Below are 21,186 nucleotides of genomic sequence, written 5' to 3'. Positions count from 1 at the left end.
CATCCATCTACTTATTTTTACTAGCTTTAACTTTTACTCTGGCCTAGCTCTCTTTCTCAGGGGTGGGGGTTGATTTGCTTTCTATCCTATTTTTGTAAAAATTGATCTATTTGTATGGAATGTTTTGTGATTTCAATAAAAAAAAAATTTGTCTAACTTTTCTCACGTTTACTCAAGCTTCACAGATGTGTTAGGCTAACTGGTGATTCTAACCTGATCCCAGAATGTGAGTGTATATGAGTGAGTGTGTTCTGGGCTTCTTCCAGAGTTGCTTCTTTGCTTACTCTCAATTTTGCTGGGATATGCTGAGGCTCCATACAATTGCAAAAATGGATGAGGGTTCAGCATATGGTTTACATCATGTCTGGAAATCCTAATTAAATCTGCATGTAAAAACAGACTGTGGAACGACAGACACAGACAGGCAGACATCATTTTGTCACCCAGCACACGTTTATTTTACAACTATTATTTACAGTTCTAAATGCACAACCCAGTGCCATAGCACCAATCACCCTCAGTCCAGACCCTCAACAAATGTCTTTTCTCTCTCTTCAGGCTGCCTCTTTGCCTCCTCCCAGACCTAGTCCTTCTCCTCATCTGACTCCAGCCCCATATGAAGGGAGGCGGCCACTTTTATAATCACCCGGATGTGCTCCAGGTGCTTCCTGGCAATCTTTCACTGGCACCCCCCAGTGTGGAGGAAGTGCTGGCTGCGTACCCGGAAGCACTCCAGGTGTCCCTGCTCCTCTTCCTCCCAGCATTTCCGGGTGTGGCGGAAGTGCTGAGGTCCAGGGCTCCCAAGCTATCGGGGCGCCCCCTGGTGGTGACCACGAGCCTCTACAGGGTTGAGCTTCAAAGCTCTGTATCCGTGGTCCCCGTAGCAACCAGGGTGGCCACCCCCACATGGTCTTAGGCAGACGTAAGCCCTCTTCCGGTCCTCCAGGGTGTCCTGGCTGGGTCATACCCCCAGCCACCTGTGACAAGACATACACAAAGTTTACCTTAAATATTTGTATCTTATATTTTTCTAGAAACTGGCTTGGGCAAGAAAACAGTACAAGGAGGTTATTCTGACACCTGTGTATTTTCAGATATAATAAAACAGCTATGTTTTAGATTAGATTAAGTTTACTTTAATAAGAGGGACATTCAAAAAGTTTCCGCACATTTTTGTAACTCTATTTATTAAGAATTTCAAAAACAAATTACATCACTTTTTGACATAGTCACCTTCATTTGCGATTTAGTTTTCCCAGCTCCATACCAACCTTTTTAATGCCCAATTACTACTCCCGCCTTCACCGTTTCCAACGAAAATGTGAAAGTGCGGATACTTTCTGAACCTCTCTCGTAGTCTCTGAGGGAAAATTAAAAACTTTACAGAAGCTGAAGAGAGAAAAAAAACATACATTTTACAATAAACAAACAACAACGACCCCCCAAACACTTACGAAATTCTGGCTTGGATAATGAAGAGCTGCTTCTGTCAATAACAGGTGTAAAAGACAGCCGGCAGCTCAACTCGGCTGGGACACCCCTGACATGGAAGGATGGGGGAGGGCAGCTTTTCAAGGACACTGCCTCCCCCAAAATGCTAGATGGCAGCTTCCCTGGGTTGCAGCGGTGCCCCGGATTCCTGCAGGGCACTATGGGACATGAAGTTTGGCAACACAGCCCTGCTGGGTACCATGGCTGCCTCCAGGGGACGCTGTTGGAAAATGGTGGGAGAATAAATTCCCACCTAGCCCGGAAGTAATAATGGAGTACGACAATGGAAGCCCCAAAGTATTTCCAGGCTGAGAAAAAAAAACGGAATTCTATGTCTGTCCCAAAAGTTCTAGCCAGTCACGTGGATGGAGAGACAGAAGTACTTCCGGGTCAAGGACTATATAAAGGACTGCTGGAGACCCAGCAAGTGAGCCTGAGTCGAGAGGAGTAGGACAGAGCTTGCTGGGAGGTGTGGAGGAAAGAGAATTGTGCTTATTATTGAGAATTGTGCTTGTTTGTTTGCTTATTAACTGTGGCAGTGATGCTAAAGGGCACAGGTATTGAAAAGAAAAAGAATTAAACGACTTCTCATTGCTTTTACCCTGTGTCCTGTGCGTCTATCTGTTGGCTTAAAAGGGGCAAGTGTCACCTATCTTCCATTCATTACAAAGGCTTATAGGTGTTAGTTACATGGTGAGACCTGTCCAGATATACCACAGGTTTACATTCAAAGGCATTAACGTTTGACTACAGCAGGTCCAGCTTGTTGAGTCCACAAAAGGAACATACTGTTAGATCCAAAGTTGCCTGGTTGAAGACACCTGCGTTCAGAATGACTCATCTTTAGAGTGTTCACAAGGGAGCGGTTAATTTCTGTTACCAAGTTCAAAAATAAGCATCAACAGGATGATGTAAATTCCTCCTAGTTGGCAATCTGCCTTTGAAAAAGTCTGGATCACACATTTCAAGTTTAATTTTAGAATACAGTGATCCCTCGCTATATCGCGCTTCGCCTTTCGCGGCTTCACTCTATCGCAGATTTTATATGTAAGCATATTTAAATATATATCGCGGATTTTTTGCTGGTTCGCGGATTTCTGAGGACAATGGGTCTTTTAATTTCTGGTACATGCTTCCTCAGTTGGTTTGCCCAGTTGATTTCATACAAGGGACGCTATTGGCAGATGGCTGAAAAGCTACCCAACTTACTTTTCTCTCTCTCTCTCTTGCGCTGACTTTCTCTGATCCTGACGTAGGGGGTGTGAGCAGGGGGGCTGTTCGCACACCTAGACGATACAGACGCTTGTCTAAAAATGCTGAAAGATTATCTTCACGTTGCTACCTTCTGTGCAGCTGCTTTGTGAAGCGACATGCTGCACGGTGCTTCGCATACTTAAAAGCTCGAAGGGCATGTATTGATTTTTGCATGTTTGTTTTTCTCTGTCTCTCTTTCTCTCTCTCTCTCTCTCTCTCTCCCTGCTCCTGACGGAGGGGGTGTGAGCTGCCGCCTTCAACAGCTTTGTGCCGCGGTGCTTCGCATACTTAAAAGCCAAACAGCCCTATTGATTTGTTTGCTTTTCTCTCTCTTTCTGACATTCTGTGCTCCTGACGCGCACTCCTTTGAAGAGGAAGATATGTTTGCATTCTTTTAATTGTGAGACAGAACTGTCATCTCTGTCTTGTCATGGAGCACAGTTTTAACTTTTGAAAAAGAGACAAATGTTTGTTTGCAGTGGTTGAATAACGTTCCTGTCTCTCTACAACCTCCTGTGTTTCTGCGCAAACTGTGACCCAAGCATGACAATATAAAAAATAACCATATAAACATAAACAATAATATATAAACAAAAATATAAACAAGACCCCTTTCCACTCCATCTGATTGTATCCTATGTAATTCATCCAGCATTAAATAACATTTGAAAGAGGCAGGGTAGCTGCGTTTATCTAAAATTACCAACGTTCAACAGCTCCAGCTTGTAAATGGGATTCAGCAAAAGCCTGATGCAACAAAATGATTCCACAAACAAAATATCTTCGTTTTTTAAAAGCATTAGTAAAAATTCAAAGTAAGAGATCACACAAAAAAGGGAAAACTGAAACAGCAAAAATTAGAAATGTTCTTGTTTAAGAGAAATTCTGTTCAAAGTATATAAATCTTGTTTAATTTCTAATTGTTACTGAATCACTTCTAAGCATTTCTGAACCATTTAAAAACGGTCAGAAAATTGTATGCCTATCCCATTTCTATGCTGGAAATAAGTCTTTTAAGTCCCTGCACACTTGGACCTGTTCTAAACAACAACTGACTCAATTATCACACTGGCAAGAGTCCGTGACCTGGAGGTGACATCATTGGGACAGTTGGCTGTCTGAGCTTTAGGGTTGAAAGGAGGAGAAGCATTAGGCAACAGCTCCAACCCTCTACTCGGGGCGGAATTACAATCATACAAGCCTTTAAGTTGTCTCCCAAGCGCACATGTGTGACACATGCTATATCAGTGATTCAATTATTTGTAAAGCCGCCCTGTTTTTTTTTAATATGAGGTTAAACAATTATTCATGAAGCAACAGTGAAATATAAAAAAGTAGCATTCATGGTTCCAACCCAGCAATGAGTTACCACAATTATGAGATTCAATCATTCTCACAAAGGTCAAATTCCTGATTCATAAGAGCAGAAAAACTCATAAAGAAGTAGTGCAGATGATGTATGGGACATCCAGCAATGAGAAAAGTCAACATTTAAAAACACACAAATATTTGGCTCCTCACCTTAACCCATTTTACAAATATACCCGGACAAAGCAGTAAGCTTTGGCAAGGATATACAAAGCTGAATTTGTGTTTGTTTGTCTGGTATACAAATCCCCACTACTGCACTTATCCCTGCCAGATTTTGTGCAGATTTCATTGTGCAGATGTAATGCATTATGAATTTTTTTCCCCTTTGGTCACTTTATTTACTGACAGCACCTGCACCTTTTCCCTTTTTCCACCTGGGCAACTTGGGGTACCCCTGCTAGAATATAAATGTAATACTGTATACTATTTCCCCCTGGGATTAATAAAGTATCTATCTATCTATCTATCTATCTATCTATCTATCTATCTATCTATCTATCTATCTATCTATCTATCTATCTATCTATCTATCTATCTATTTGGACAGTGCATTCAGAAAGTATTCAGATCCCTTAACTTTCTACACATTTAATTGTGTTATAGAGTTAATTTTAAATGGATATATTTGCTATATTTTGCCCATCAGTCTGCACTTAATAACTCATAATGACAAAGTGAAGGTATGTTTTCGGAAAAGTTGGAAGATTTTTTAAAAATCAAAAACAAAACTCACTGATTCATATGAGTATTCAGACCTTTTGCTATGGCACTCTAAATTATGTTTAGATGCCTCCTGTTTGCTTTATTTCTCCTCGACTGAAGTCCACCTGTGGAAAACTGAATTAATTGGGTATCATTTAGAAAGGCAGACACCTGTGTATAGGAGGTTCCACATTTCACATTGCATGTCAAGACAAAACAACTAAGCCATGAGCTCTGTAGACCTCTTCGATCAAACTGTAGTGAGACATAATCTTCTTCTTCTTTCGGCTGCTCCCGTTAGGGGTTGCCACAGTGGATTGTATTCTTCCATATCTTTCTGTCCTCTGTATCTTGTTCTGTTCCACCCATCACCTGAATGTCCTCACTCACCACATCCATAAACCTTCTCTTAGGCCTTCCTCTTCTCATCTTCCCTGGCAGCTCTATCCTTAGCATCCTTCTCTCAGTATACCCAGCATCTCTCCTCTGCATATGTCCAAACCAACGCAATCTCGCCTCTCTGACTTTGTCTCCCAACCGGCCAACTTGAGCTGACCCTCTAATGTCCTCATTTCTAATCCTATCCATCCTCGTCACACCCAATGCAAATCTTAGCATCTTTAACTCTGCCACCTCCAGCTCTGTCTCCTGCTTTCTGGTCAGAGCCACCATCTCCAACCCTTATAACATAGCTGGTCTCACTATCGTCCTGTAGACCTTCCCTTTTACTCTTGTTGATACCCATCATAATAATAATAATAAAAATAATAATAACAATAATGATAACACAGTTTATTTCAATAGCACCTTTTCCATGCTCAAGGAATAAATCAGAGCAAGGGTATAAAACAATTTGTAAAGCTTTGAATGTTCCCAAGAGCACAGTGGTCTCAATAATTTTGAAATGGAAAAACTTTGGAACCACCATTACTCTTCCTAGAGTTGTCACACAACACAACGTTACAACACAATAAAGTGTGCAAAAAGTAAAGCACCTTGAGGATGGGAAAGGCACTATATAAATACAATTTATTATTATTATTACTATTATTATTATTATATGAATCCACTGGACCTAGTGAAACTCATTGTTTAATGCTTTTATGATCTTTAATTCTCACAGTTCTAAAATGGTGACATATTTATGCTATTTTGGGGCCTCCAGGAACACACCCAGCATAGCCTTGGCTCACACACACTCACAAACAGACATGGAACTCAAAAGGTAAATAGATAAATGGAATTTAATATATTATGTCAAAAGCAACAACAATTAAACAATGCAAATTAATGAACCCACACAAATGACTGAAATGCTGATAATTATTTTGAAAGAAACCTGACAAAACACTGTAATAAGTGGTCCATGGCACTGTGCAGCGTTTTTAAATAAGTAATTGCATCCCAATAGTGTGCAGGCTGAGAACGTGTGCAGCTGTGAGCATGATGGCACTGCTCCAGTGTTGATTGCAGTGCTTGGCTGATCGCACACTCATGTGACAATGTGAGCAGATCGGTCAGGTGCCTCATTCACAGTTTGGGGGGGATGGTGGATAACATCTGTACCTGATCAAACCGTATAAATGAACCTGCATGGCAGAGGGAAAGAGAAAAAAGAGAAAACATCGGGAGTGGTCTCCCCTAGGCTTTCTCATATACTCAGATATAGGGATGGATATTTGAGGAGTAAACCACAAGACAACTATTATATTTTTATAGTATGTACATTAAAGAACCGTCAACAACAAATCAAATCAAATTAATAATATATTGAACAATTATTATAAAAGTAAAGTTGAATAAATCAGACTCTGCAGCCGCATGAATAAAATAAAAGGAGTCTGTATTCAGGTAAAGTACCACTTCTGGTTGATAGATTTGGCCCAAAAGTTAATACATATCTACAATTTTGGTGTAAGAACCACATGCCAAATGTCTTTCATGTACCTGATTGTGTTTTTGAGTTATCATGTTTACACGCCCACACAGAGACACACACACACACACAGATATAATTCCAAAAAATGTATTTTTTTAGTATACTTTGTATACTAAAAAGGACAGAAAAAACAGAGAAAGAATGAAAAGGAGGGAATTGAGGTTAAAGTGAAAGAAAGAAAGAAAGAAAGAAAGAAAGAAAGAAAGAAAGAAAGAAAGAAAGAAAGAAAGAAAGAAAGAAAGAAATAGAGAGCGCGGAGCTGGATATGGGAGAGCCCATGCATGGAAGCAGGTGGTTGGGATTGAGCCTCCGTGAGAGGAGCCTGGGGCTGAAGAAGAGGCGCTTCTTCTGAACGATACTGGGGACTACAAGTGGCTTGTGATCCGTTGCCTCCCACAGACACCAAAAGGCTGGCAGTGGGAGACATGTGTGTGGCTCAGCTCAGTGCCCCATGGATGCTGAAGGACAGGCAATGGGGTCCCAAGCCAAGTATTTAGGGATGACATCACATGTCGAAAGGACATCTCCTTCAGCTGCAAGGCCCGAACAGGATAAGCGGAGGTGACGTGTTTTGAAAAGAAAGCATTGGGCATATGCGCTTTTAAGTAATAGCCTTCTACCTGTGATTTTAACCTTGGATTATTTATGGTTTATTAATTGGACTTTTTAACCTACCCTTCAACACTTGTTTTATGGATTATTTATTTATTAATTTTAATAAAAGCACTGACACTTTCTGCACCGACCAATTGCTTGATGTGTGTGTCCTCACTTGCCTGGCTCATCTTGGTTCATGACTTTAGATTTTTCCGAGTTGAAGAAGCTCCCGGACATGACAAGAGAGGATGGAGCTGACCCGAACCATCAGAAACACTGGGCACAAAATGACTAACAGGAAACACTCACGGTGCAGCTCAAAGACAGCCCAGTTTCACAAATGCAGATGACGATGAATAATGGAGTGAGATCTCAAGTGAATGGCCTTCCGAATGTTATGTAAAGTTTTATCCTAGTGTGATACAGTTGTCATGTGAAGGATTGCAGACGTTATGGGTAGCATTATGTAATGTTTAACAGATTATGAGTTCATGGTTCATTCAAATAATTTTAAATGTTATTAAATGATAATTCATCCATCCATCCATCCATTATCCAACCCGCTACATCCTAACTACAGGGTCATGGGGGGTCTGCTGGAGCCAATTAAATGACAATTCATTTATTTATTATTTAAATCACTTATTTGTAATGGTGATGGACAGGTTGACAGACGAGGTTAGACAGGAGTCCCCGTGGACTATGATGTTTGCTGATGACATTGTGATCTATAGCGATTGTAGGGAGCAGGTTGAGGAGACCGTGGCGAGGTGGAGATATGCTCTAGAGAGGAGAGGAATGAAGGTCAGTAGGAAAAAGACAGAATACATGTGTGTGAATGAGAGGGAGGTCAGTGAAATGGTGAGGATGCAGGGAGTTGGTGAAGGTGGATGAGTTTAAATACTTGGAATCGACAGTACAGAGTAATGGGGTTTGTGGAAGAGAGGTGAAGAAGAGAGTGCAGGCAGGGTTGAATGGGTGGAGAAGAGTGTCAGGAGTGATTTGTGACAGACAGGTATCAGCAAGAGTGAAAGGGAAGGTCTACAGGACGGTAGTGAGACCATCTATGTTATATGGGTTGGAGACGGTGGCACTGTCCAGAACGCAGCAGACAGAGCTGGAGGTGGCAGAGTTAAAGATGCTAAGATTTGCATTGGGTGTGACGAGGATGGACAGGATTAGAAATGAGGACATTAGAGGATCAGCTCAAGTTGGACAGTTGGGAGACGAAGTCAGAGAGGCGAGATTGTGTTGGTTTGGACATGTGCAGAGGAGAGATGCTGGGTATATTGGGAGAAGGATGCAAATGATAGAACTGCCAGGGAAGAGGAAAAGAGGAAGGCCTAAGAGAAGGTTTATGGATGTGGTGACAGAGGACATGCAGGTGATGGGTATAACAGAACAAGATACAGAGGTCAGAAAGATATGGAAGAAGATGATCCACTGTGGCAACCCCAACGGGAGCAGCCAAAAGAAGAAGAAGAAGAAGATTAAATGATAATTCATACATTAGGTACTGTACTTTGAAACATTTACAAATGATTTAACAAATGCATAGTAAGGCATTTTTTACCATTGGTTAGGGCATTACTTATGTTGACACTGCATTCACTAATGTCTGGCTGATTAGGGACAAATATCTTTATGTATTAGTTACACGTTTTATTTATCATATGCAAGTGTCTGTAAAACTGGTTATTTTATGTCCTGGCCTGCTTGGATCACTGCAAGAATTTTTTCAAGCTTTTACACTTTGCATGTTTTCAACATTAGTTATTCAATAATTGTAGGTCTTTTAAACTAGTCTTCCATTGTAATCATTTGTACATTTTTATTATTCATTTTCTCCTAAATCCCTAAATGATTTAGGAGAAAAAATGTATAAATCATCCCGGTTAAGGTAGGACTAATTAGGAACATTAATCAAATGCTATTAATAATAATATTAATAATAATGCATTTTATTTATAGGGCACTTTACATTAGTAGTAAATCTCAAAAGTTTAGACAAAGGCAAAGCAAGATAAAACAGAGATAAAACGACAATAATTAGTCACCCTTAATTAGTATTACCTTTACTCCAAAGAGTTTTGAGACAGTTTAGACTGTTTTCTTACTCTATGATGCTTGATAAATATCTGCACTGGTGTCATTTTTAAAGAGAAGAAAGCCCAATGTGGTTCAGGATGCTCAGAGTTGTCAAGGGTACTGAAAGAACCCTGGAATGGCAATAATACTCAAAAACTGATCTATTAGGGAGCCAACAATCCTTACCACCTCACCTGTTTGGCTTAATATTCTTAGCTCCCTGTGTTTTAGGCCCCTCACTCTGGGCCTGAGAGAAGGCCTGTTCAGGAATCCATGTATGTTTTCATGGTGTTTGACCTGCAAGATGGGATGAGAATCATCTTGAAGGAAAAAAAAGAATGATGTCTCTTATGAGTTTAACAACATCCTCATGAAAACTGCCTACCACAGTGACATGTTTCACAAACTCAATGAATTAAATTTGTAGTTGCAGGGCACCAATTACACTTTAGACAGCTTCCAGATAAATGATATTCTTCACAAATAAACAAAGTGTGGAAATCAAATCAAATCAAAATCTTTATTGTCATTGTAGCAATGAGACATTGTCCAACGAAATTTAGGTGCAATTTTCCAGTGCAAAAATAAAATAAAAAACAAAACACAATTACTCAAGTTAAAACTAAAATTATCCATTCATACATACGTCATATTGCACTTGTGCCACAGCCAATGTTAACTTAGAGCTGTATTGTAAACATGAGAGTGTATTGTATTGTAAACATGAAGGTGCACTCGGTCAGATTGACCACTTAGCAGCATTCAGTATGGTGACGGTTGAAGGATAGAAACTGTTTCTCAGTCTATTTGTCTTAGTCTTTATGGATCTGAAACGTCTGCCTGAAGGCAGGTGTTCAAACTATGCATGTCCTGGGTGTGATGGGTCCTGAAGAATTTTCTTGATGTTCCTGAGACAACAGGAACTATGTAGTAGTGAAGGGAGAGGACAGCCGACTATCTGCTGGGCAACCTTAATGACCCTGTGGAGCACTTTCCTCTGTGCTACTGTGCAGCTAGAGAGTCACACACAGAGACAGTAGGCCAGGATGCTCTCTACTGTGCAGCGGTAAAAGGACACCAGCAGTTTCTCAGGGATGTTGTTCTTCCTGAGAAAGTAGAGTCTCTTATGAGCCTTCTTCAGTACCTCAGCAGTGTGTGTTCCCCAGGTCAAGTCTTCCCTAATAGTGACTCCCAAGAAGCGGAAGTCTGAGACCCTCTCCACACAGTCCCCGTTGATGATGAGTGTCTGGATGTTGTCTGCCTTCTTCCTGAAGTCCATGATGAGCTCCTTGGTCATGGGTGTATTTAGGAGCAAGTTGTTATTCCTACACCACGTTGTCAGCCGCTCCACCTCATTTGGACTCATTTGAGATGTTAAATTCATTCACTGAGCTCAATAAAGTGCATAACACAATGATTATGTTTGTGAAAACTCCTATTTCAAAAACGTTCAAGTCTAAGACCTTGGCAGTATTTTGGATGAAGTGGAGAAGGAGAACGACAGTCTTGGCCTTGCTGCTACTTTTTTCCACAGCCAGCCGGTATAATTTAGGATTTTTTGTGTTTACCTCACAAAACACAAAATATGACTGAAGCCTGGATATCGATCTGACAATCGCAAAACAGTTGCCCCTCTTTCAGAGAATATGCCGCCCACATCGGGATCACCAGAGTCATTGAGTAGATCACAAGACTAGGGTTGCGACTCTTACAAAGAAATGTTCAAGTTCAGTCTTTGATGATTTTCAATTTGTAAGTGTGTAACTCCTACTAGGCATGCTAATTATGAGAAAAGAAAACTGTTGTTGAAAGGAATTAATGCTGTTGCACTATAAAATTGTTGAAGTTTAATGTTCATTATGTATGTTAGCTGTAATACAGACAAATGATTTCAATGAAAAAGTGGACGTTACACCAGAAAAGTCACATTTCTGTAGGACTGCTAATAATTCCATTGTGTGAATGACACTTGTTATTCTGTTTCAGTAAAATGTCACACACTGAAGTTCCCTGAAGTAATGACAATCTTGTTAATTAATGGAAACCTCTGCAGTGCACATTCCCTTCTCATATACAACTGAGATTCATGTGGATCCTTAAAAAGAGCACAATCAATAAAAGAAGGATAGAAAAGAGGCATACAAGTGGCTGGTGATGCAGAATTCTCATAAGAACAAATTACAAAGAAACATGAACACTCTACATGTAACTAAATACTGGTGTCCACATTTCTGACCAGAACCCTCTGCACTGTAAGTATGAGATTTTATGATGAAAATAAGTAATATTTAGCATTTTGTTAAGCTACAGTAAACCTGTGTTTCCATTTACAACTTACAAAGTGAAGCTGAGAAAAAAAACGTTTAAAGTGGCAACAGAAATACCTGAGAGATACCGCCTAATATCATCCAGACAGCAATGGCAGCCAGATATCGGTCAATATGTGGGCCATTACACGATTACAGCATGGCATCTCCCACTCTGCTGCAATTATGAAGGTCTGGATAAGGATTTAACCAAGAAACCAGCTTGATAAACTGAACATTCTCCTCTCTTCGTCAAACATTTAAAGTTTTTATGGTCTGCGTAACTGAGAAGATGAGCAAAGCTTTGCATGATCCATGTATAGTCTTCTAAAATTATTCTTGCAGTCACTGCCACAGCTACAGGCTACACTGGCAGCATTAATGGCTTCAGGTCCTGGTCTTTTTTACTTTATGTCTCCCTTCATACTAAGTGAATACATATGAGTAACTTTCCTTATGAATATATTTGAAGAAACCATGACTTTTTTTTAAAGTTTAGTTAAATTCTAAGTAATAACTCTAAATCTGCCATCCATTCTTTTGAATTTGATCACAAGAACAGAATACATAGACACAGTCCCTGGCAGCACGAGGTGTGAGGCAGAAACATGTCCATCACTGCGCTCACTCTGTCACGCTTTTAAAGAGGCCATCGACCTAATGGGCACAAGTTTAGGCTACAGGGGGAAACTGGAGTGAATTTGGAGAGGAAAATACCTGAGAATATGGAGCAGTAAGGCAGAAACTTAATAATAATGATAATAATAATAATAGTAATAATGTATGTTTTAAGTAGATCTAATTCCTGCAATGCTTTAACCCAGTACCAATAAAAATAAAACATTTTTTATTTATATATCTTGAGCCCCTGCAATGCCTAAAACAAAATTATTATTTTAATAATATTTTTAATTTATATAACATGAACAACTGCACTACCTGAAACGCAATAGTAATAATAATAGTAATAGTAGTTATTATAAAAAAAAAATATTTGTAGCTTGAACCCTTGCAATGTCTAATAATATTAATAATAATAACAAAAATATAATATTTTTTATTTATATAGCTTGAAATCCTGCAATGCCTTGAACAAAATATTATTTTGTTTTTAATACTGCATGAACAACTGCTCTGTCTTAAACAAAATAATTGTGTATTTTTTGTTTATATAACTTTAACTAATGCAGTTCTTTGAACAAATTTTTTTTTTTGATATAGCATGAACAACTGCATTGCCTTAAACACAATAATAATCAGTAATAATAATAATCACTATATGTTTTATTTATATATCTTGAACCCCTGCATTGCCTGTAACATAGTAATAATAGCAATAGTAACATATTTTTTTTATTTATATAGCTGGAACTCCTGCAATGCCTTGAACAAAATAATAATATTATTATTTTTTTAATATACCATGAACAAATGCATTAATTTAAACTCAATAATAATCAGTAGTAATACTACTACTAATAATAGTAATAATAATAACAATTATATGTTTTATTTTTATGTTAAACTCCTCATTGCCTTAATTGTAATGATAATAGCAATAATAACATATTTTATTTATTTATATAGCTTGAATCTCTCATAATAATAATAATAATGATAATAACAATAATAAAAGTAATAGTACAGTTTTTAATTATTTAATGAATCTCTCATAATAATAATAATAATGATAATAATGATGATGATGATGATGTTGATGATAATAATAAAAATAATAGTACATTTTTTAAATTTAAACAGCTTGAACTCCTGCAATGGCAAGAACCAAATAATAATATTTTTTAATATAGCATGATCAACTGCATTGCCTTATACTCAATAATAATCAGTAGTAATAGTAATAATAATCATAATAATAATCATATATTTTATGTATCTACCTTGAAACCCTGCATTACTTTAAAGATAGTAACAACAAGAACAGTATTAATATATTTTTACTTAGATACCTTGAACCCCTGCATTGGCTTAAATGCATGTTTGCTTGCAGGGCTTCTTTCAGGGTCACAGAGTACGGGTGGCCTAATTTAGAGGGTAACTGGGGATTAGCTATAGGTATTATAGTGTGCAAAATACAGTATATTTGAATTGTTTGTTTCAGTTCATTTGATCTAGTTGTAATTTTTTACTTTATTGTATACTTCTATTACCAATCACAAAATTTGCTGATAGTCTCCTATTTTGTGAGTTGCATTTGCAAGAGTGCAATGAGACTGTAGCTGGCAGTGCAGGCAGCCATTCATTTGCTTTTCTGTTCTGCATGTTTACCTCCATTTAAGTTATAAATCCACTTCTTAGACAAAAAGATCCAAACAAACAATCTTTAGACAACCATCAGACAAACATACTATATAGCAATACTATATAGGAAGCAATGACACGCAATCGACAATCCATGGTGGGTGAGGGGAATCGAGGGATGATCTTTAGGTAGCCCATGAAGCGCTGAATGCCACTAAACAACAGGAGACACTTGACAAAGCTTTGCACCCCCCGTACAGCAACATGATAACCGCACGGCTGCACGGCACCTTTAACAATTGCCGATGACTTGTGCATTAATAGATTGCTCATAGTTAAAAAAGGCAGCTTCATTCTCACTTATTGCAATATGACTTCAGTAAGTTGCTCTGATTACATTATTAAAACTGGACACTGAGATATTCCTGCCCTGTCAGCCAGTTCCCTGAGAAGTGAGAAAAGATTCCTGACATAAACTGACAAAAAAATCAAAAAAGTTCTTCAGTGTAAATACGCAGCAATGTCCCTGTTACCAACTAGAGTCTGTACATCATATTCATCACTTTTGAGGTTTAATATGTTTATCATGTCAACACAAAATATAGTAACTGCTCATTGATATGAATTATTATTCACGTGAGTCATCATTTAGTTGGTTTGGCTGCATCTCCTTACTAAAGAAATCTGATTATGTATATGCAAATAGATAGATACTCCAGCATCCAAAAATATCCAAAATACTTTGGTCTCAGGCATTGCAGATTGGGGATACTCAAACCTGTTTCTATTTATATATTTATATATTTGTATTTGTGTTTGTATGTGACTGCACCGTGCACCTGTAGACGTTCATGAAAACAGATGGAGACATTTGCACTTTCCTCGCACGTCTGAGAAAGCAGAAATTGGTGAGCATTCGTAACAAAAGCCAAAATGTGTTGTGGCGACTTAAGTTTATAACTGATGGTCACTCCAAAAAATTCAATATATCTCTTGGTTTTTGTATTCCTGGCACCACTCATTCAGCTGATAGATCTTTTTTTTCTGTAAGTTGCCTCATCTTTGTTAGTGATCAGGTCTATGATGGAGGTGATAGCAGGAAATTGAATGATGAAACTGGGGTTGTGTCTGGCCACACAGTCATAGGTGAACAAGGAGAACTGAAGGGAGTTCAGCACATGACCCTAAGTAGATTAAGTGTGTTTGTGAAAGTTAAGTGATACTAATACAATACGATTGGTATCATTGCTGTTTAGAATTGGATCACGGGAAAGGTAAAACCCACCTGAGACTCAAACAGTGTACACCAGACTGTGAAGAAATTAGTAACCTTGAATTTAAGAGGAAAATGTTTCACTATGCAGTCATGGCCAAAAGTTCTGAGAATGACACAAGCATAGGTTTTCACAAAGGTTGCTGTTTCAATGTTTTTAGATCTTTTTGTCAGATATTTCTATGGTATACTGAAGTAAAATTACAAGCATTTCATAAGTTTCAAAGGCTTTTATTGACAATTACATTATGTTTATGCAAAGAGTCAATATTTGCAGTGTTGGCCCTTCTTTCTTTTTCAAGACCTCCGCAATTCGCCCTGACTTGCTTTTAATGAACATCTGGGCCAACACAGCTGTTAATGGGTTAGGAATGATTGTGATACCAAGGCTGCCTGATGAGACATTCAGTGAGTTTTGTCCAGAATGATGTTAACTTGATGCATTTCCAAAACACGTCACCCAGTGAGGCTGGAGCTCGATTGCAATGAGTGCATAACATTATGTTATGTTTGATTTCATCTGTCTGTTTTTTTCCAGCATGCACTCAGAGCTATGCAAGTGAATGGATCAAAACCTGCATCTCTCACAGAATTTGAGCTGGTGGGTTTCCCAGGCCTCCTGGACTACAAGATACTTCTCTTTGTTGGATGCCTCCTGTTGCTGTTAATCACACTTACGGCTAATTTTCTTATCCTCCTTCTGGTTTCGCTGGATCACCGGCTTCACACACCCATGTACTTTTTTCTTTGTAATTTATCCCTGCTAGACATACTGATGACAACAGCAATTATTCCAAAACTCCTGGCGGTGCTTTCTGGATATAACAAAACCATCTCATTTGCTGGTTGCTTTGCCCAGATGTATTTCGTAGTATCAGTTGGGACAACAGAAAACTTCTTGCTGGCAGCGATGGCGTATGATCGATACATTGCTGTTGTTAAGCCACTGCATTATAATGTGATTATAGATTTCAAAAAATGCATGTTCATACTGTCAATAGTATTAGCACTTGGATTTTTTATGCCATTTGTGTTCTTAGTTTTAATTATTGACCTGCCTTATTGTGGTTCTAACAAAGTCATGCACTGTTTTTGTGACTTTTCAACTGTTATTGCCCTGGCGTGTACTGATATTTCTTATTATGCCAACTCTGCATCTGGAGTTGCTATGTTTGGGAATTACGTGCCCTTACTTTTTGTACTGTGGACATATGCTAGAATTGTGAATTCTGTTCTAAAACTTAAAACAACGGAGAGTCTATCAAAAGCCTTTTCAATGTGCTTTTCTCACGCTACTGTAGTGTCCGTGCATTATGTTTCTGCCTCCATTGCACATGCAGTGTACAATATTCAAACTCTCTCATATGATGGGCGAATCTTTGTCGGAGGTTTGAATTACTTTTTAATGCCAGTGGCGAACCCTATGATTTATAGCTTGAGAAATGAAAAGATAAAGGATGCTGCTAAAAGATATCTCCACTTCAGTTTTCTTTTTTCCCAAAATGCTAAAAATTCCATTATTGGTACTGACAAGGTTTTACCAAAAGATGGGTGATTTTTTCTTCATGACAGCACTGTCACTAAGCCTTCTACTGCTGTCGTAATTTACTGTCTATGCCATGTGTCCTTTTTTCAATTCATAGATTAAAAAAGTAAATATTACAAACATAAAGTCTCACGGGTCTGTTTGAATGTTGCTTTAAATCAAATGTCCATTTAATTTTTTTTACTATTTTTATTATTCATTTTTAAAATTGCACTCAAAATATTGAAGGTAATTGCACCCCAATGTTGCACTGAGAACTCAGAAATTCAGAAGACTCGGAAAGTCATTGTCAACATGGAATGGATACTTTTTCTCCAAATCTGCAGAAATTATCCAGTTTTGTCCCACAGTGAGGTGTTTAGTGAACTGGAAACCAGTATGCAGGTGCGTAGGTGTGCTTGAGTGCCACAGGTATCCCCAACAGATATTTTCTGTGTCTTAAAATTAAGTGAGTCAGGTCAAGTGGTTTTATTGTCATACCATCCAAACGTTGTGTTACAGCATACAGTGGCACGAAATGACCACGGTGCAACAAATACACATAAACACAGGACAAGTGCAAGATAAGTAAAGAATAATGCTATACTAAAAATAGATAAATAAATAATAGATAAGTGAATAGATATTAGTCATTTGAAATATATAGTAATAAATAAATAAACAATAACAACTAAAGTAAAAAAACAACAGTAGTAACAAGTGTAACAAATGTACTGCATATAAATAAGTTACTATGAGCAGATCTGAGGGCAGGGGGCACAAAGCTCAGGGTCTGGGCAGCCAAGAGGTAGAAGCAGAACCTGGCAGAACTGGTTCCGATGCTACAGTACCTTCTGCCAGATGGAAATAGGAGAAAGAGACTGGGAGGGTACTTCACAATGCCATAGGTTTTGCAGATGCAACACTTTATAAAGATCTCTTTAATGGAGAGCAGAGAGGTTCCAATGTTCTTTTTAGCTCTGTGCACTACCCATTGTAGGTCCTGGTCAGAGACACTGCAATTTTCAAACCAGACTGAGATGCAGCTGATTAGGATGCTCTCAATGTAGAATGTGTTGAGGATTGCGAGAGGTAGGCTTGCCTTCATCAGCTGCTGAAGGAAGGAAATAGAGATACTGTTGCACTTTTGTGGCTATGGCAGTCCTGTTAATTCACCAAGTAAGATCAGCTGTCAGGTGCACACCAAGAAATTTGGTGCTCTTGACCAGTTCCAGTGCAGAGCCCTCAATGTGCTGTGGGGTGTGCACAGCATGGGGCTTCCTGATGTCAACAATCATCTCCTTCATCCTATCCACATTAAGAGACAGACTGTTGCACTTTCACCAGTCCACCAATTGTTGGGTCTCCAATTTGTCAGCTGACCTTATTGCTGATGAGACCCACCACCATTGTGTCATCCACAATTTTAATGAGAGCGCTAGAACTGTATGAAGCTGTATAATCGTGAGTCAGCAGAGTGTACATTTGCATGAGAACAAGCCATTCAGTCCAACAAAGTTCACCAATCCAATCCACCTAACCCTTCCAAAATAACACCAAGTCTAGTTTTGAAGAATCCTAAAGTCATCCTGCCTACCACACTACTTGGTCAATTATTCCAGGTGTCTATGGTTCTCTGTGTGAAGAAAAACTTCCTAATATTTGTGCGAAATTTACCCTTAACAAGTTTCCAACTAAGTCCTTGTGTTCTTTCTGAACTTATTTTAAAGTCATAGTCTCAGCTCACTGCACTAATTCCCTTCATATTTTAAACACTTCAATCATGTCTCCTCTTAATCTTCTTTTGCTTAAACTGTAAAGGCTCAGCTCTTTTACTCTTTCATTATAACTCACCCCCTGTAGCCCCTCAATCAGCCTAGTTGCTCTTCTCTGGACCTTTTCTAGCACTGCTATGTCCTTTTTGTAGCCTGGAGTCCAAAACTGCAGACAGGACTCCAGATGAGGCCTCACCACTGTGTTATAAAGCTTGAGCAGAACCTCCTGTGACTTGTACTCCACACATCAGGGCGCTATATAACCTGACATTCTGTTAGCCTTATTATTGGCTTCTGAACACTAAGCTTGATAGTGATGAGGGCACTATGATTCCTAGATCCTTCTCATAAAGTGTGCTTTTGTTTTTCAGACCTCCCATTGTGTATTCAAACCTAACATTTTTACTTCCTATGTGTAATATGTCACATTTATCCATCCATCAATTATCCAACCCGCTATATCCTAACTACAGGGTCACAGAGGTCTGCTGGAGCCAATCTCAGCCAACACAGGGTGCAAGGCAGGAAACAAACCCCAGGCAGGGTGCCAGCCCACCGCAGGGCACGCACACACACACACACACACACACACACACACACACACACACACCAAGCACACACTAGGGACAATTTAGGATCGGCAATGCATTTAACCTACATGTCTTTGGACTGTGGAAGGAAACTGGAACACCCAGAGGAAACCCACACAGACACAGGAAGAACATACAAACTCCTCGCAGGGAGGACCCGGGAAACGAACCCAGGTCTCCTTACTGCGAGGCACTTTACATTTATTTACATTAAATTTTATTTGCCACAAATCTGCCCGAACCTTCATACTGTCTTAATGGATTCTCGATTATCTGCCAGTTTACATAGCTTGGTATCATCCGCAAGCGTAACAAGCTTACGATTTATATTCCTAGCCAAATCATATTTATATTAAAAAATTGCAGTGGCCATAGCACTGACCCCTTGCTGGACACCACTCTTAACATCAGCCAATTCTGATATGATTCCTCGCACCATCACCCTCTGCTTCCTGTGTTTGAGCCAGTTTTATGCCCATCTACAAACCACCTGCTGAACTCCCATTTCTTTTACAGAAGTTTGATGCCCAACCTCTAATGTGGAATCTTATCTGAAAGTCAAGATATATTCTATCATATGCACCACTATGATTGTATCCTTTTGTTGGTTCCTCATAGAATTACAGCATGTTAGTAAAACACGACCTCCCTCGTCTGAACCCATGCTGACTGTTCAGTAAAACTCATGAGTGAACAGAAGTATTAAAACCTGGGAGGGGTGCCGGTGTTCAACGTGATGGCACAGGAGATTATGTTTCTGATGCGGACTGCCTAGGGCCTCTCTTTCAGGATGTCCAGGATCCGGTTGCATAGGGAAGTGTTGTACCCTACCAGATTCAGTTCCACGGTGAGCTTCTGAGGGATGGTGGTGATGAAAGCTGAACTGAAGTCAATGAACACTAAAGAGATTAAAGGAAGTAAGTTATATCTACATCTATTAATCCTAATTGAATGTGCATTTGAAAGGAATCATTTTGCTGTGCTTGAACACCTGGTGCCAAGTCAGATTCACCATGTATGATGGCCGTCCCCGTGGGATACAGAAAAGACACACAGATGCTGGAGAAACATACCCCAAACAACAGAAAACTTTCAAAACTGGGGATAACTTTAATAACTATGGATGAACTAATGACTTCTTCCAGGGTTAGTTTTATTGTTTTTTCTCAATGTTACAGGGATGTGCTCTAGGACATTCTACATTCTTCTTTCATCTGCTCCCGTTAGGGGTTGCCACAGCGGATCATCTTCTTCCATAAAATTTTAGAATGTTAATTAATGGAATTATATTATGCAGCATCACCAGAGATGTTCCTCAGCACCTGGACTTCAAGCATTCAATGAATGCAAACGATATCGCATGTGCACATGGGAAACAGCGAAAGGGCCTACAAAATGGTAATTATACGGCAGACCAGGGGTCAGCAGAGTATGCTGTCTCTCTCAGTCTCTTGCAGACCATCCTCGGGAAATCCTACTTGGTTCCGGCGCAGACAATGACTTCACTTCCGGCCAAGAAAACGTCACGTCCAGTTCCAGCACCGATGATGTCATCACTTCCGGTCAGGAAGACGCCACTTCTGGTCACAAAGACATAACCTCCGGTTCCGATGACGTTGTTTCCCGTTTTATCAGTTAAAACCGCTATCTTGTCTCCATGCAATCAGTTCTGTTCTGGACTCTGTTCTATGCACATAGTGCTACTTTAAATCAACTTTTGCAGCAAGGAAAAACAATATATAGGTGGCTGCCCCAAATCTTTATGATGTCTTTGACTCTTTCTTATCACAGTACTAAATATGACGGCTTTAATAGACCTGCCATTGCTGTGCCCCAAACATCATGGTGCCCTGAACTGGGGGGACCATGTAGAAGTGTTGTCATTTCTACATGGTGTATGCAAAATGCCTTAAATGAAATTATGCAAAGTGCACCTTGATCATGTCTAAATAGTTTGATTTGTAATTGTAAACTGTGGAGCAGAGGAGTAAACCAAGGAAAAATTGATCTTTG

The 21,186-nt window shown here is 39.2% G+C and overlaps 1 protein-coding gene across 1 annotated transcript; it reads left to right on the top strand.

Annotated features, from left to right (window-relative positions):
- The first annotated feature begins 11,589 nt into the window (after positions 1-11,589).
- On the top strand, positions 11,590-16,902 carry LOC114641290 (olfactory receptor 6F1-like). Its single transcript, XM_028790362.2, has 2 exons — positions 11,590-11,694; positions 15,822-16,902. Exon 2 carries the CDS (start codon positions 15,837-15,839, stop codon positions 16,836-16,838), a length of 1,002 nt encoding a protein of 333 aa, XP_028646195.1. The 5' UTR covers positions 11,590-11,694; positions 15,822-15,836; the 3' UTR covers positions 16,839-16,902.
- The last annotated feature ends 4,284 nt before the right edge of the window (positions 16,903-21,186 follow it).

Source organism: Erpetoichthys calabaricus, chromosome 4, assembly GCF_900747795.2.
Source record: "Erpetoichthys calabaricus chromosome 4, fErpCal1.3, whole genome shotgun sequence".
Classification (NCBI taxonomy): Eukaryota; Metazoa; Chordata; class Cladistia; order Polypteriformes; family Polypteridae; genus Erpetoichthys; species Erpetoichthys calabaricus.
Note: the sequence above shows the minus strand (reverse complement) of the source record. Positions and strands in the feature narration are given on the sequence as shown.